The 18,208-nt window shown below is 41.7% G+C and overlaps 1 protein-coding gene across 1 annotated transcript in view; it reads left to right on the top strand.

Moving 5' to 3' along the window:
- mcf2l2 (MCF.2 cell line derived transforming sequence-like 2) overlaps positions 1–15,701 on the top strand; it is an 81,104-nt gene extending 65,403 nt beyond the window's left edge. Inside the window, exons 28-30 of the mRNA XM_070831734.1 lie at positions 3,460–3,569; positions 4,890–5,005; positions 15,638–15,701. Coding sequence (XP_070687835.1) covers positions 3,460–3,569; positions 4,890–5,005; position 15,638 — 227 coding nt within the window. The 3' untranslated portion in view covers positions 15,639–15,701. The remainder of the gene's footprint in view (positions 1–3,459; positions 3,570–4,889; positions 5,006–15,637) is intronic.
- The last annotated feature ends 2,507 nt before the right edge of the window (positions 15,702–18,208 follow it).

Below are 18,208 nucleotides of genomic sequence, written 5' to 3'. Positions count from 1 at the left end.
AGCAGAAGTGCAATTTACTGCAGGAATACAGATGAGAAGTTCATTTCCAAGCAGGCTGAGGCAGGGGAGGAATTAAAAAGAGCAGAAGAGAGCTACTGAAGTTTTCTCTTGCACTACTTCCACTCAGTCTGGTCTCAGCTTTTATTGTTTTTCTTTTTTCCTGCATGCAGAGAGGGTTTTTGATAACGTACGACCAGATGAGAGCACTGAGGGTCACATTGGCTGTAAAGTGCTCCGTGGAATTTGGAATGTGGCTGCAGCTTTTTGGCTTCTGATTTTAATTCTCATCCAACCTTGTGCACTAATGTCAGTGTCAATGTCACTGGTACCATAGAAACACACACACACACACACACACACACACACAGCACTGTGCCTTTGCTATATGTATGACATAATGTTTGTGTTTTCAGCCTCATTAATCCATTCACAAGGTTAAATAAACAGAAGGAGGTTTTTAACATGCTTCTTGTTCCACAGCAATCAAATTCAAAACATCATCAATTCACTTTAAACCAAAAGAGAGAAGAGAAAGAGTTAATTTTCCATTTGTGTCAAGTGCTTACAGTGTGAATATCCAGCAAAGGCTTTATTTACAGCATGTGAGAAATGATAAACACCTTTCACTAGGTTTGGCAGCATGAATTCTAGATTCTGTCCAATGATTAAACTGATGAGAGGACTCGAGAAGACGTATTTAACAGATGGAGGCTTAACGTTACAGATTTCATGTCTAAAAGGGTTTTAGGGTCATGCTTTGTGTCTGCCATCTTTTACAAATGTGAGTAAACCTCTGGTTTCCTGTCGATCCCCCTGGCCAGGTCCCCTCTCGGCTAGCATAAAGAGCAAGAGACATGAGATAAAGAGTGATCCCACCCCATTTGGTTATGAAGGTACATGCGCATGGAAAGATATGTCATGTTTGTATTGTGCAGGCAGGAAGCATGTTGTTTGGTGAGAAAGGCAACTTCGTTTGTAGATGATGTGTGTGTGTGCGTGTGTGTGTGTGTGTGTGTGTGTGTGTGTCTGCATGTATTTGTGTGCTCGTTCACTTTCTGTTGTGTTGTGATTTGTGATGTGATGTGTTGTTTCAAAATGCATGAAGAGTAGCAGATAGAATATGTCGTTGTGGTGAGGGGGGCTTGCTGGTTTTTCAGCCCGTTGACTGCTTGGTTGAAAACTGCATGAGAAGAGTTGTCCTGCTGTCTTGACTTAGATAGACTAGAATTTCATTTCATCTACTGGAACCCACTTTTTCAGTATTGGTTGTTTCTAATCACGTTGAGTGGCGATCATGGTGAACAGGATGGTATAAAGCATTTGGCTTCCCTTCAGATACTTTGCGTGGTGCTATGGCTGCAGTCAAGAAGCGTCAGAGCATGACTGGCAGCACCGCTGTTGCTGCTGGACGCACCTCAGCCGTCCCTAGATCCACCTCCCAACCAGGTAACTGCAGAGGAGGACTCATCTCCTGCTGTTATTTCTGTGGTTGTCTTCATCATGGAATTGATTTCAGGTTTCTGGGTCGATAGGTTGTTGTGGGTAATTATTTGGTGCTGGACAGTCTTTTGTTTCATATTATTGTTTTTTCCAGAGTTTTTAGTGTAACTTCATTTTCTTTTTTTGCTGCATGTTGTTTGGAGACTGGTCTTAATAGAAATTGTTCCGAAAAACTTGGTTGGAAAGCAACCTCCCGTCCCATCACATTTTACCAACAAGGTCAACAAGTCAACTAGTTCTCATACCTGAATAACAAAATAGGTCATTTGTCAGTGCCTTCAAACGTGGTGGTGAAGGATGGCTGGTGGTGGTGGTGGTGGTGGTAGGAGAATGGATGAACTGCAGTCTCTGGTGCCCAAGTCAGACGAGTCAGACACTATCAACCAGTGACACACTAGCAATGTCTAGCTTGGTGCACAAAGCTTTGGCTCAAAGAACAGAAGACGGTTACATTACGTCATCAACTGAATCAGGATAGCAAACGCACTTCACCCAATCAGCTCAGCTTACTCACTTCGTCGGTCTCTTTTCTCACTGAGCAGGAGGATCCCTCAGAAAACAAACCTATGACCTGGAAAAAGAAAAAGAATGGGTCCAAATCAAATATCACATAAAGACACAGTTGGAAAATAGCAACGATAAAAATAAAACAGCAAAACTGAAGATAAAGCAATGGGTAAGATTAACACTTCAAATCCAGGAAGTAGCAGATAAATAAATAAGAAAAAGCCACATGGTAAAAGTAGGTTTGAAAAACAGTGAGTGCAGTGAGTTTCCTACTCTAAGTTATTCAAAAGGGTTAGAATATCAGCAGAAGCCCTGCCGCCCTTGTTTTTTTGTACTGATTTTTGACTGGGGAATAGCTAAGAAGGCCTTATCAAATTACCTCAAGCTACGGGCTGGTGAGCAATGATTAAAAACCTCAGCCAGGTAGCTGGATGCCAAACCATGCAGGGCCTTAAGAGTCAGAATTAAAATTTTAAAATCAATTCTAAAACGGACACACAGCCAGTTAAGGGGACGCATGATCTTGCCTTCATGATGCGGTTAAAAGAATATCAACCGCATTTTGGAGACCCTGAAGCCAAACTTACATTTTTCATAACCATGCCAAAAATTGAAAGGGCAGCTTACAGTTTAACTTACCATTGCTAGTGTCTTATGAGGCTGTTAACAGGAAGAACTTGAATGTGTCCTGCTGACAACACAGATCCTAAGCTGAATTTGATCCTTTATTTCCGAGAAGAGTGCAGTAAAGTCTCTGCTGCTCGGACAATCAGCCACAGTTATTGAGGCTCCATTGTGAGGGCTTATCATTGGCTGCTCGTCTTTGTATGTGTGTTAGGGTCCTTTTTTAAACCCAGAGGTGTGATAAGAGGGAAGCTAATGTTGAACCAGTGTGTACGGCAGTTAGGTCAGCAACAAAATACATTCATTTTCTGCAGCTAATTTCTTACTGCCTAGCTTCACTTGAAGAGGTATTAAAATGAAAACAATTGAATAGGCTTGCTGACTCTGTCCACACTCTGGCCTGCCACCGCTGCTATGAACCTTCCACCAAAGACCACAGGAAAAGCTTTCGTCGCATTAATCTCCTGTTGCGAGCAAAACGTTCCAAAAGTGCGAACTCTTCCCATCGAATTGGGAATTGTTAATGAAGTATTCTATAAAGTGTGCTCGACCACGTCTCCGTCATCGATTTAGCATTAGTCAGCAGTGTTAGAGATGGTTCCACATGCTTTCGGGGTCGTTCTTTGTGTGAGAAGCTTGGGGTCAGAGGTTTAATGCTTGCAAACAGACTCATCACACTTTTATGATGATGTAAGACAAATGACTTAACTGCGCGGTGACATTGCTTTCCTGTCCGTGAAGCACCATCACCTGCCAAGTGGAACTGTAAAGTGCCCCTTGTTTATGAGTACATTTTGGTGGTTAATAACATGCATTGATTCCCCTCAGGCTGGGGCCAGCGGCGCCTCCCTTCCATGGACACGGACGACTTTGAGACGATCCCCTCCAGTGGAGAGGAATCCTCCAACTCTTCGGAGGAGGAGGGCAGCAATAAAAATGTAAGTAACACTCAAGACCTGCACCTCACTCTTAGCTGGGAAGTGTGGAAAAGTTTAGCGCAGAGAAGACTTTCTAAAATGTGTTAAATAATGAAACTGAACAAAGCCTAAAGTTATAAGAGATGTTATTCTAAATTAAAAGAAGACGTGAGTTCAGTGCCGCTTATATTGTCACATTGTTGTCCAAGTGAAAAATGTACTTGGAGCTGACCCGCGTGGGTCCTGCTGGGTCACGCCAGCTTTCACCATGAATCATCACGTTCTACGATCACTCACCGTCTCTTGACAGCTCTCCGCTCAGCCCGTGTTTCCTCTCCGCTCATCCTTCACTTTCCCTTCTCTTCTACTAAATCTGTTTCTGATCCCCCCTGAAAGAGAACCCCTTCACTGCTTAATCATGTCCCACGGACATGTGTCTCATTAGCAGCGGGCACTGACAACTTGACATTTAAGAAGCGAGGGAGGAGAGACGAAATACTGGGGAGGATTATAGCTGATTATGGGTCTGCCGGGTGTGGCAGCATTTCCAGATCCATTCCAGTCTGTGTGATATACAGTAGAGCCAAACATCGTGTTGCATCATTAGATGGATTCATTGATGCAAATTTGATTTTTGCGTGTTTATCAGCAGGGAAATAATTGAAATAATTGTGCCTGTGGCTGCAGTTTACACAGCAAAGATGAGATGAGCAGCAGCATTTCAGATGCTGCTTGCTCTAAACAATACGGTCCTCATTAAGAGTTATTACATGATAAGTTTGAAATATTACTTCAAATACAAATGTCTAATAAGATATTAACAACAGGCAGCACCAGCTCGTGCAGTGGTGAGAACTGTTGTCTCACAGCAAGAAGGCTCCAGGTTACAGCTTGCATGTTCTCCCTGTGCTGCATGGGCTCTCTCCAGGTACTCCAGCTCCCCCCCACATGCAAAGACATGCATGGTTAGGTTAAAGTGACTCTAAACTGAGGGTGTACCCCGCCTCTCGCCAATTTCAGCTGGCATTGGCTTCAGTCCCCCTTCGAGCCTTTTGATGGATGGAATACTAACAACTATAGTGTATTTACAGAAGGTAAACATGGAGATTCCAACCCCTGATCCAGATACGATGTGACCCGCTACAGTAGGTCACTGTGCTCTGCTCTGGTGGTTATGTTTCAGCGCAAACACACGGTGCACTGTCAGCTCATGTTATCGGTTGCTGTGGACATTTGTCGAAAGCAGCTAAAATGGAATCCATGCATTTACCAACCTGGAACCAGATCTAAAATGGAGCTGACTAAACGCATTGAGTTTGACTCAGTCATTTCTTGCTGCAGGGTGACAGCAGTCGTTTCCGGGTGCAGCTGACCTATGAGTCTCGTGAAGCGCAAGACCTCTCCCTGGAGACGGGCGACCTGGTCCAGTTTCTGGAGGAAGCAGAGAATGGACACTGGTGAGTTCCAATCCGCTCTACTGTTGAAGTACGGGAAGTCAGTCAGCTTGTTCCTGCCCCCCTTCATTCTCCCCCTTGTTTAGCTGCAGCTCTCTCTGAAGTAGCACTTTTTTGAAAACTCTGGTGAGGTTGGTCCCCATCTGCCAGTTCAAACACGTCTTGTTCCTAAATAAAAGGTGCGAGAACATCAACTCGCCAGTTTGTTCCCAGTACAGCATCTCACAAGTACGGCAAAAATAAACTGTCTGATATTGCATTCTGCTTTATTTAGGGCGAACTCTGGTTCCACGCTCGTTTGTGGAGAATGTGTTTTTTTTAGTTCTCCTAAGAAGTTTTGGCTCAACATTCTCTTTGCAGATTACTATTGTTGTTGCACATTCTCCATAGCAACATTTAGCTTTTAGCTTTGGTCTAAAGTCCTGCATACTGTATGTGTTCTGATTAAATATCTGCATACTTGATTCTTGTGACTGGCTGTGGATCGTATCAGTATCATGGCACAAAAGAGTTAGTTATGAAAATGGAAGGATGAGTGGAGGCAGAGATCAGTAAAGGTAGGATTCAGATAAGTATCCAGAGTTACACACTGCTCTACAAATTTCCCAGCACCACCCATTTGCACATCTGTATGATACACAATAACAACTTCTACCTTCTGCCACCTGAGAAAGAAAATACAGTAATGTACCGACATAGTAATATGTAGGCGCAAAAATAACATAGTAAGCATGTACTGTAGACATGCGTAGTGTGAACATGTAGCTTTTTGTTTCCATCATGTAATTCATTATAACTACAATACCTACTTAATAACAAAAATAAAAAAATAGAAAAATAGAAGAAAAACAAAATCCCAAAATACAAAATGATCTCAGTACCAAGTACAGACATTAAGACTCAAACCCTGCAGCCTGCAAAACAAAACCAGGTTTTGGATGAATAACATCGAACGATGTGACTTCTCAAAGTAAACCTGCAGGAGCATCCTAAAGATGATCAACATTAAATCAGACTGCACGCTGAGGGCACAACACATGTAAAATACACTGATGAGATCTCAGTATCAACATGGGAAAAACAATAAATCATTCAATGAAATAATCAAAAGACACAAAGCGTCTCAGCTCTGGCACTAAAGAAGTAATACTGTTTGTGCAAAACACTACAAACTGCTGCATCATTTAGAGAGCAACTAAAAGTGCCAGCAAATGGGTTGTAATTGTGATTGTTGTCACCAACCTCTCTGGCCGGTTGGAGGATGAGCCGTTATTCCAAGACTAAGGATAAAACTTAGAAGTCAGCACTGATGCAGTGGCGTACATCTGCAGCTCCATCAACCACCTGCAGCTGTGTTATGGCCATTTTCCGCTATGGGACAGCTCAGTGGGTCATTAGGTGGCAATGTTTCACTGAAAACCTGCTCAAATGACCCTAATAGTAATGTCAAACACCTTCCACTCTGCTATCGGCTCCTTTTATTCGTGCATCACTTTGTACTAAAATGATGCAGTAGATTACAGCAGACTTGGCAGCAACACATTTCTGCAGAGCCTCGATTAAAATGTACAAACGGAAGGTGATGGAAGAAGCCTCTCCGGAGTGTTCCAGCGTTCACAATTACGCGATGAGCTCCTGCGGTCGTTCTGTTCCTCCAGACGAAGCACTGGTACTTGAAGCATGAGTGAACCCCTACACAACAAAGACGTTTCTTTCTCAATTCTTTCCTGCTGTGGTGACTTACCAGTACTTAGCACGATTATGGTTTTCAGTCAGTTGGTCTCGGTCATTGCTGTGTCATGCTGTTTAAAGCTGAGACTCATTCTAGGTAAAACAAAATGAAAATTCTTATAGTTCTTTACTGTTCAATTGAAATGTTTGAAATGAAACAGAACACATAAATCATGGTGAAATCTCTAATCCGTCGCTGGCTTTAAATCTTATCAAATCTTTTCTCTAGACAGACCTGAAGCCAACCGTGGCAGAACATGTCTATGTGGACTGCACATCATATGATGTCTTCATTGAATTACAATGCGTGACAATAAAAAGTTTATGATTTGACAGTTTGTCAGCAGTCTAAGTGATTGCATTTTAAATGTAGACTTAACAAGCAGCTGCCGCTGAGGCCGCAGGAGACGGGGGGGGGGGGGGGTGGGGGGGTGGGGGGGGGTGGAGAAGGCAGCTTCTGCAGGAGCCACTGTGGAAGTGATAATAGGTCTGTGTGACTGCCTGAGCAAGTGTCATTGAGCACAAATGAGTTTAAGCAGGGAAAGGCAATCTTATTTATGAAGCGTATTTCATTACAAGCAGGCTGCTTTACATTTAAATACACACAGCATCACATAACGTGCTGAAGAATAGAATGAATAAAATGCATGGAATGGAATAACAAAGGAATAGAAAGAGAAAACATATTAATTGCTTATTCAGATCCTATCTTGTGTACTAATGAGTCACCGTGTTCGCGGAAAACAAGAAGTTCAAAGTTCAAGGTGTGCGTTCACATTTGAGGCAGGCTGAGAATCAAACCTCAATACATTTTTTACCAACAAAGTGTCTGTCGTAATTATTCTGTGAACAGTTTAATTTAAAATATGTATTCAGGAAAAGGGAGTTTAGCCTCTTATGTGACTGATTACTGAATGTGTTAACGGATACTGAAACTCTTGTTTGTATCAGACTGAGTATTGAATGATATGGTTCACATGAACACTTTACTGTATCAGATAACAGATCCCAGCAAAAGAGATGAATGCCATTCTCACAGTGAAATACACAAACACCGCCATGATTGATATTCCCTGAAGTGTACAGTAAAAAAAAAAAATCAGGAAAATTAAATCAAAATCTTATCGGAACAAAAGAACCCCATATAGATGTTCTCATCTGCTAACCTGTGCACGATGCTTCCACGAGCCTAAACAGATATAGAAAATGGATGAATGGATCTTACAGTATAACGCAGTGCGATACACACACACACAACCACAACAGATACCGGGCTGAATCCATCCTCTGTGACAGGGTATCAAGGAAAGTTGAACGCTAAGCTTCACAGAGGCAGCGCTTGATGCAGAGCTGTTATGTTGGATTGTGGCGGATTATATCTGCGTTGATGATATTATGTAGTTTTGCACGAGGAAAGCCTTTTTTTTTTTTTTTTTTTTTTTTTTCTACTTCCTCCGCTGCTATCCGTAATCATTACCCATACCATGACTTCCCTGGTTAAAAGTCAATATTAAGTCTGGTCCACGTTAATTAACCAAGCCTGAGAAAGGAAATGAGACTCGTGCAACAGCTGCTCCTCTGCTGCCCCTGTTCTCTCTCTGCAAGGATTAAAGGCTCAGAGTTGCTCGTTTAGAATCAAAATTTCATTCACTGTAACGTTACCCTGATGAAGCCGTGGGAGATGCAACAACAAAACGCGTGACTAATGGTCTTTCCTCAAATCAAAGGAGGCGGCTGAAAACACAATGGCTTCAGATGAATAATAAATCTCGGTTTCATTCACCACACCACCACCATCTATCCCGTCCTTGGCCAAAAAAAAAAAAAACAGAGGCTACTGCCTTTATGGAGAAGCATATTCTGGAATTCACTGCTGAAAGAGTGTTTGGGGCTCATGCAAGCTCTCTGCATTGGGGAGCGACTAATACTATTAGATAAAAGCTTGACTTGCTTTGAATATGCTCATTTTTCATCAGCTCATGCATATTTCAGCCTTTAAAACCGTCTCCTGTCGTCTGTATCTATGGGTTTTTGCCACTAAAAGGCATCACTCACTGACACTCGTCTCTCCTTCCCACTTGAGGAAAATGAAGAATTCATGTCTTTTTTTTTTTTCTTCAGCTTTTTTGTTGGATCAAAGTTAATGTGCAAGAGCGTTGAACTTTGTGTGGATGTGTCGTATACAACCTCATATATTCTGTGCATGTGCGCTCATGTGTGTTCAGTGCATGTTTTTTCTGTGCATGGATCGTCTCCTGTGTTCATGTGTTTATTTGTGTGTGTGTGTGTGTGTGTGTGTGTGTGTGTGTGTGTGTACACTAGGGCTGAACAATATTGGAAGATAATCGACGTGTGATAATCGATCTTTTTTTTTTTAAGTTCCGTATCTTCTGTATCATTCACTATACACAGTCTATGATGCGTAACTTGATATGACTGACATCTTTACACTACTCACAAAAAGTTAGGGATCTTCGACTTTCAGGTGAAATATATGGAAAATGTAAAAAGTGAATGCTACAGTGATATTATATCATGAAAGTAGGACATTTAAGTAGAAGCATGCAATGGTAGTTTCTTCATCTTAAACAATGTATTGAAAGAAAATCTACCAACAGTGGTAGGTATACCACAACAAAACATTTTCAGTGTCTCAATAAATTGGGACGTGGCCAAAGGACGTCCACTCCTCTCCTTTCTGTGACTCTTCCAGTCTCTGTATCACTGTTCCAACCTCCTGATGACACTCTGTGACCCTCTAAGCTCAGTGAACACCTCCGTCTGAGGACTTCCTGTTTGAAGCCTCCAGTGTTGAGGTGCTGCTGATCAACTGTTAGGTGTCGTCTTGGTCTCATGATGTCAGAATGTGAACAGCAGGATGAGGAGGACTGTTTAAATACCAATTCTGACTGAAGCAGGAAATGTATTGGTGGATTCATGGATCAAACCTGTTGTGAATGTTGCTGTTAAGCTTCTTGTTAGAGAACAGCAGCTGGTGCAGAAAGTACTGAGACACTGAACAGTTGGACATGTGCATTCAAAAGTTTAGAGAAGGTCACATTAAGTTCACCTGGAAAGGTTAGAATGCATTTTAGGTTCATCCTGAAATTTCACCTGAAAGCTGAATATCCCTAACTTTTAGTGAGTAGTGTAATTAGATATTGAATGGTAAAAACCATGGGCCTGCTTGACCCACTGGTAGTCAGGATTTCAGCCACGGAACTTTTCATACACAGCCTTGTGATGCCTTTTGAAATGCGGTCGGTGTGCTGCAGGTTCGTGGTGTCGCCCTGTGTAACATACTCTTCCTCTTTAACATTAAAGTCACCTCCTGCTTGTCTCTGCTCGGTTCTGCTGAGGCCATTTTCACGCAGCTCTGCTAGCGTCAGTGCTTGAGTAAAGACGTTTTTCAATGTTTGTTTTTCTTCATCTGCTGTCAATCATATGTGTTGGGTGAAGCGGAGGGCAGCTTTTTTGCATGCGAGCCGCCGGACCAGGTGTTTCCTCTGGTTGCTTAGATTGTGCAGCATTAAAAAGGAATAAAACATTTCTTTAATCACTGCTTTTGCAAATTGGATTGTGTTACTTTAGTTGAATTTGATTAATTGTTCGGCCCTAAGATACCCTCTGATAATTACTTTTTGCTGTCTAATGTGCCCCCCCAGCAATGTGTTGCACCTTTCCAGATTTAGGCTTTCATTTCACACCCACAACACATGCAGTGTCCCATCCCCTGTGGGCTTGCCGTCGGTAATGTGTGGTATGTTTGTATGAGAACTGAGAGCATATTAGCACATCCAACCCCATCCCGTGAGCACGAAGTCACAGCATGAGCAGAATAAAGAGGGAATTACTTCTCTCTGATGTGTAATGCCAGCGTCTTTCAGCAACTTCCTGTGTCCTCAAAGTCAACTTTTCAGAAGTCAGAGGCTTGTTGATGGCTCAGCTGGAAAAAGGGGCAGATTACTGTTCTGATTCGGGATCATGACAGAACCCGTCCAGTCTGGGAAATCATAGCAGCTTCAGAATGATGTTCTTACTGGCCGATTCACCAGGTCACGCTTTATGCCAATAATTCAATCAGTCACTGAACCAGACAATGTCAATTATGTCAGGATTCAGTGCTAATGCAAGGAGAGTGACTTTTATAGGAAAAGGTGGGAAGTAACTCTAACCCTCTCCAACAACCTCTACCAGAGTGCCTCCTGTTAACGCATTCAATTCAGTTTATCATCATTGTACCAGTCTCTGGTGCAACATAAAATCAACATACAGACTCTGATACAGTAAGAAACCCATTTTCAAGACAGTTCTTAGACATAAAAATATCAACACAACATATGGAAATAAAAATAAGAATATTAAAGCATTAGAATTAAAGTGATCTATGAAGACTGCAGGCTGTCATTGGCGGCATTAAGTGTAATAATAATAGTGTGTTTTGCAGTAACTGTGATTTCTGCCTAACTTTATCCGTATCATGACTTTAATTTGGGTAGAAAGAAAAGAATCTTGCCGTTCTATGTTACAAAACACTTTTATTAAACCCACTTTTTCCATTTTAACGTTCTGTCTGGTGACAGCATTTGGTGTTTTCATTTTGGGGTAAATGGAAAAGGAAGAGACAAATAGTATAATAGGGAATACTGAATTATAATCCAGGTCATCAAATCTCAGTGCAGAAGCACAGCTCAGCTGAAGCTCCCCTTCCACCCTTGCATCAGATGTTAGATATTTCCATGTTTTATTGTCTTTTTCTTATCATTGCACCATAAAGTGTGTCTTGAGAGAACGGGTCAATTTGACTCTGAACAGAAGAGGTGTCTCATCTTATTTATCATCTTTATCAACATCACCCCATGAAAAAAAAAGTTTAAAAATGTAAAACAGAATTTTAAAAAAAATCAATGTTATGTAAAACCATTGTATTTTATATGTAGGTCTTTTCAATGTGCTTTAACAAAAGTTTGAACGTGTATTTTTTAAGAAAAACAAGTGAATTATCTTAATTGAAAATGGGTAAAGAACACCATTGCACTAAATATGGATGGAATTGTTAGTAATGGAGTTAGTAATGAGATAGAAACAATGTTTATTTAACTTTTGGATGATTAAACATGTTCCTGACAAATGAACACAACAGGAGGGTTGAGATGTTGATTTCCCATTTGGTACAATTACAGGTGATAAGTAGTATTTTGTGGTTCAAGTCTTTAAACAGTGCACCTATCTATCATGTCAGTGTATTCAGTGTGTCAGTTGTTGCTCAGTATGTGCTTCTTTCTGACTGTTTCTGATGAACCTAAGACATACTGTAGGTTCACTGTAGGTTTCAATATTCTTCAGGAGCAGGTAAGAGCTGCTGAAAATCTGGTTTTTGCTGACCCTCAGTATTTGAGCCTCTGCCCTTGCTGCAGTGATGCACAGGTGTACTCTGTGACATCACTGCTGGGTGTGGACGCAGGCGCGATAGACACTGCTTGTGTTATGTTACATTAAATAGTCTTTAATGAAGGTACCACCTCTCTCACGCTGTAACTAAATCCACAAAGCTGGGTCAGGACTCTCTTCTTATGTTTCTAACCGGCCCTTCCCTCTCAGGCAAATGTGTCCCCAAACACTTTGAAAGATGAGGACATCTGGTCGAGTTTTTAATGAGACCCCTCTCTTGTTCCCCCTCTGTCCCTCTGATTACTTATATGTTCTGGAACCAAGCTCTGCAAAACCAATTATGCCACTCAACAAGATGTTGCCCAGCAACTAACAAACAAACAAATCACACGTGGAGCCTCGTTTAAAACGGTGACAAACACATGTCCTCGTCTCGTTAGGGTCAGAAATCATGTGACTTCTGGTGCACCAGGGTTTACTTTGTCACACTCCTCCACAAATGTATCGTCTGTCTCAGGTTGTGATGTTACTCACTCGGCCTGTTGAGTCATCTCAACAGGCCGTCGGGCTCTTCTAGAGACAATTTATTCCTGTGTCATTTAGAAGTACCATCTGTTAAGACATGGTAGAAACCTTCATTACATTCCGTTTTGTGTTCTGACTTGCAGGATAGTGTTATATACTGTTTTATGTTTTATGTTTTTATGTCGACAACCTTCAATCCATTACCTCACAGCCCCTGGCTGAGTTAAACTCAGTATGTAAAAGATGTTGCTGCAGGCCTCCGCAAACACCATCTTCATTTAATTAATGCCAAAAATGACTGACTCATATTGATGCTATCTCCTCTGACCTTCTTGTGCACTCACAGCGCCCGGGCAGGTCTGTATCCTTACTGGGGAGATCAATAGCTTTGGACTTGCTGTTTTATTTGCCTGTTTCTGTGACTGTGTAACCGTTTCATAGAAACTTGTAACGACGTTATGCAGGTTACAAAAACCAAAGCACAACCTGTGGTCAGAGTTACAGAGATTAGCACAGAGAGGGGTTGATATTTTAGATCTGCCCTAAGCACTCACCAGCATATGACGCACGTGGCAACTGACGTCCTTTTCAGTTCACAGTGAAACGGCGGCAGATGAAATGAAAAGACTGACAACATTTTTCCAGATCCCTATACAAGTGTAGTCTTTGGGAGTATTCGTTATTCGACTACTGTGTGTCCTCAATTCTTGATTAATGTTTTTATTTCTGTAATTATGTATGTAGTTATGTCACAGTACACCGTTTTTTTTTGTGTTATCAAAAAAAGCTTACTTTGGTTACTTTTGTAGGAATTCCCTTGTAGGAAACGATGGGACCTGTAAGATAAAGTGTTTCTGTATTTCCTTTCCTCCTGTGAGTGAGTGAGTGAAGACCCCCCCCCCCTGCATTGTGTTTCATGTTCTAGGCTAGTCAAGAACCTTGTAACAGAGGAGACAGGGCTGGTCCCACCCAGTATACTGCAAACAGCATCTGAAGGAGGTCACTCATTAAGTAACAACACAGCCACTTCTCACTAACCACCGGCGGCCTTGCTGTAAACACACTCACTAACCCAGCCACTCCTCCCTCCCCTCCTTTACTCCAACTTTGCCGTTTGCTCCCTCACTCTCTCACGTGGCAGTTGGGCCAGGGAGGATTGGGTGGGCTCGGCTGGCCTGCCGCTCTGGGAGAGGGAGGGACTGTTGGACAGGGCTCAGGTTGGATGGAGGGATGGGGATGGAAGAGCTTTGGCTTGTTGAGTCGAATAATTAGAGCATGATGTCACTGACTGCACATTTCCTCTACTTCACTCTCCCTGTGATTTCTCTCTCTCTCTCTCTCTCTCTCTCTCTCTCTCTCTCTCTCTCTCATTATTATTTATGTGTGGACATAGGAAAATAAATATATATATATATATATATATTATTCTCCATGGCAAAAGTGGCTTCCGCTCAGGGCTAAAAGCCATCAGCTACACCGTGCTGGTAAAACAGAATTCTCAAAAGCAAAGTTATAAAAGTGAACACTCGGTGGCCATGACTTTAATCTATACAGACTCTGGACATACCCAACCCCCCACCACCACGTCCCTGCTCCAGCGGTTAAGCCAAATTGATGTCATACCAGAGTTAATGTAATTATCAGTTGCTGATTCACATCAACATCCAAGATGTAAAAGGAATATTCTGTTACAATAAATCCAACAAGACGGGAGCTAGTAGTTTACTAGCAGCAATGGCAGAACATGTTTTTTTAGTGTTTCATTTAATCATAATAACAAATCCACCAAACTTTTAGCTTATTTACTCAAAGAATAGCATTTAGACTTAAGTTACTCTTTAAATTACCCAGGAGACTTCAGGAGACTGTCATCAAAGCAACATAATGCAAGAATTTGTATTTTTTTGCAACCAGATCAGTGCAATTCACTTTTACACAGCAGTCGTAAATAGAAATCCTCTTTGCTCTCTTTGCCTCTGCCATGTTGAACACTGACAACACTGAGTAAGCTTCCTCTAACGGCTAGCTGAAGACCCGAGGTGGTGCTGTGTGACGTAGTGCTATAAAGCCTGACTCAACTCTAGCTACACAGTGCACAAACGGGCGGCGGAGTGGGAATGAAAGAGGCGCCACTCTCCCTATTGCATGCCAGTGGAGCATGTAGTTATTTTAGGTAAAACAGTTACTTATGTTGCTTTAGGAGGGAACTTTAAAATAGAAGTGTACAATGAGGGAACACTCAACACAGACTCAGCTTCTCTATCAATCTGAACCTCACATGAAACTCACCGGACGGCCACTCTTTGCTCTCTGTCTCTCTCCGTTCTCTCGCTTTAGTGTCCCCTCTGTCCTCAATCCATCCCTCCACCATCCTCTCCCTTTCATGCTGGCTTGAAGGCTGCTGCTTGAAGTGTCTGTCGTGGCCTTGCTTGCTTTGTTCCGGAGCTCTGTCCGCCCCTCTTCAAAACAGCTAGACCCTCCCTCTCCTCACTTACCCTCTTTTTGTCCTCCTTTTATCTCTTTCTTCTTCTGTTTGAGTGTTTTATTTAGTTATTTATATATATATATATATCTATATATATAAATATAGATATACTTGGGGAGGACAGAACTCCATGCTCTAGCAGTTGACCTTCAGTATTTTGGTTAAGTGGAGCCCATTTACAAAAAGCCCCCTTCAGCTGTCTGTGTTGATTGCCCATGTCTGCCTTCCCTATAATTCTTTATGCACTCTACTGGCCGATATTGTTGCAGATATTGAATGCCTCACTGTTATCTCCTCTTGTTTTACACTCCTATTAAAGCTGCACTGTTTTGCGTGTTCTGTTTTATTGGCACTGCAGTCCAGGCTGTGCATCGCTCTTCTTAAATGCTGTGTTTGAATGCCACTCTTAGTCCATATTTGCTTGTTTTGTATATATCATAAAATAAGACGCCACAATGTGTTTTTAACGTTGAGTATGACTCGAATCTCTCTTGTATTTCCAGATATCTTCAGTGATCTGTGTACAGCAGCACTCTCTGACTCGGATGAAAATGAAGCCAGTTCGTGGGGAGAGGTGTCTCAGGACAGCAGATAAACATGGCTGACTACTGCACTTCATTACTTTGGACTACAGACTTTTTTGTTGGTTCACAAACATGGCTCTCACAGTAGTTTTCCAATTGCAATTTAGTAAGCTGGACCCTAAATAACAACTGTTCGTTTTCTACTTGTAGTTGTTCATGTCGGACTACAAATATGCCCTGCTATTCTTTTTCAACTAGTTTTTCACGTCTGACTCTTTTAAGCTTCTCAGTGAAGCCTCTGGAAAAGGCTGGAACCTTAATATGCCTGAATGCCACAGTGGGAAAGCCATATAAGACTTTTCATTGCTCAAGGAAGTACCAGCTGTCGTCTGTGGAGAACTGAAGACTGCATGGATGTGGACACTGAACTTTATATCCAAAGTTGGACAGATTCAGATTATGTACTGTGGAAAATGCAGTTCCAAAGTGGTTGGACTGGATACCTGAAAACTCAAATCCCATTTCTGACTTAGGTTAACCTTAGGGAAAAGCGATAAATTCCAAGTGCTGGTTGTGAGCAGGCCTTGGCGAAGTGCCCTGTTTTGCTGCTATGCTGCGCTGAAGCAAAACTCTTTGAGACCACGTTCTGCCCCTTGCTGACCCGCTTCGGCTGCTTAAACTTTTCAGGTTCAAACTTCGCAGTAGCTGCACTCTCCAGAAGAACCAAGAAGTTGTCTTGCTTGCCTTTCTAAGTATTGTTAGAGCAGCCACATAATATCATTACGTTACGTCAGATATACTCTCTCACACCCTGTAGACTAGCAAATGATCTGTATAAACTGCTCCAAGAGGCTGCGAGATCTCTCCTTTTCATATTTGAATTTATTACCCAGCCAGCCTTCTGTGTGTGCTGAAGGAGAAATAATATTATTTTACATCTGGTTTACTCTATTTGGAGAAAAAAAAACCCCAACTTGTATTATAACTTCACAGGTGTTATAGAGTTGCAGAAACCTTTTATATATCATTGTGCTCTATCAATGAACAACCACAAATTGTGTCACTGAAGTCCTTTTTCGCATAGGTGGTGCATTCAATGGTTGAACAGAACAGCGGGGACGGGTCCAAGATGTTTTTCTGGGGACTGAGTACTTGCTACATGCATTTACATATGAGAATACATAGCAAGCATAACAACAATATAGGTGATATAGGGATATATTTGTTATCTGGAACCTGATGGCAGAAACTGCTTTCTAAAGTTGAAATGGCAAAACACTGGAATTCACTTGGAGTCATGTCTCTAGCAGCCTGATCAAGTCAAATACTAGCTCTCCCAGATGTGTTTCGGTCTTCACCAGCTTTGGAGAAACATAATATATTTTGTTTGTTGGCTGGTCACTATGCTTGACTGTCTACCTTCTAGTGCCAAGCAAGGTGGCTTGTTTGAGCAGCTCGTCGCTTTTGGGTCCAGAAACAAGGTTGATGAGAGTGAAAACAGTGAGAAGAGGCTTCTAAAGATCCGCAGAGTTGGATGATAATTCTCTGTGGATTTGTCACTACATGTGATCCTTTTGCATCACGAGTAGAAATTTGTCTTGTTTTTTTTTTTTTATATATATAAAATGCATTGATCAGTGCAGCTTTAAAAAAAAAAAAAAAAAAGCAGGGGTGCAGCAATTGCTTGACTCTAATTCTAAAAGAAATTCCTTTATCAGCTAATGACAGCTAAATTATTTCCCAGCAGAAGATGCATGTGAGAAATAAATCAGTCATGATGTGTTTTCCAGTTTATTTGCTATTCTGGCAGAGTGAATAGCAGACAGAGGAAGCCAAATGGCTTTGATGGAAATTAAGCATCACTGCAGCACAACTCCTCTGTAGATGAATGAGGTTGTGGTGTTTCAGGAAACAGATTTATCTCTGTGACATGTTATGCTACTTGGACTCATCTCTACCTAATGGGATTTTCACTAGCAAGCTTTTTGAGAACATTTCACACTTTATTTTGCTGCATGCCAGCTGGTATCTATAGGCAGAACCTATTCAAGCATCGTGTTTCTGATTTGTGTGCATGTAAACACTTCATGTTACAATAATTCAGATTAGATGCTATCCAGGCAATCAGAAACCCATATGCGAGGTTGCAAGGACGCTGAAGAACACGTAGGCTTTATTCCATAGTAAGTGGACTCATTTTCAATGGATAATATTCAGAATATGGTATCAATTCATGCACATTGATATTCTTCATGTCCCGTCGACTTATCAATGATTTCACATCCAAGCATCTGTTCAGTCAGAGACCACATTGATTGGATCCCAACCTTGAAATTCCCTCCAATCCGAGCAGTGCTTCACCGTTGCAGCAGCATTTAAGGATTCATGAGAGTCATTGAAGTCCATGTTGAAAGTGCTTACACCATTGTTTTTTATTACTGAGATATTAACATGCATCAGCAATTTGCGATCAACACAAGCCAGGCAGGCTGAAAAGCATTTCTTTGACAGATCAAACTGCAGTGTGTTGTGGGGAATGTCAGGGAACTG

Source organism: Pempheris klunzingeri, chromosome 6 (assembly GCF_042242105.1).
Source record: "Pempheris klunzingeri isolate RE-2024b chromosome 6, fPemKlu1.hap1, whole genome shotgun sequence".
NCBI classification, from domain to species: Eukaryota; Metazoa; Chordata; class Actinopteri; order Acropomatiformes; family Pempheridae; genus Pempheris; species Pempheris klunzingeri.
This window is presented reverse-complemented; position numbering and strand designations above follow the sequence as displayed.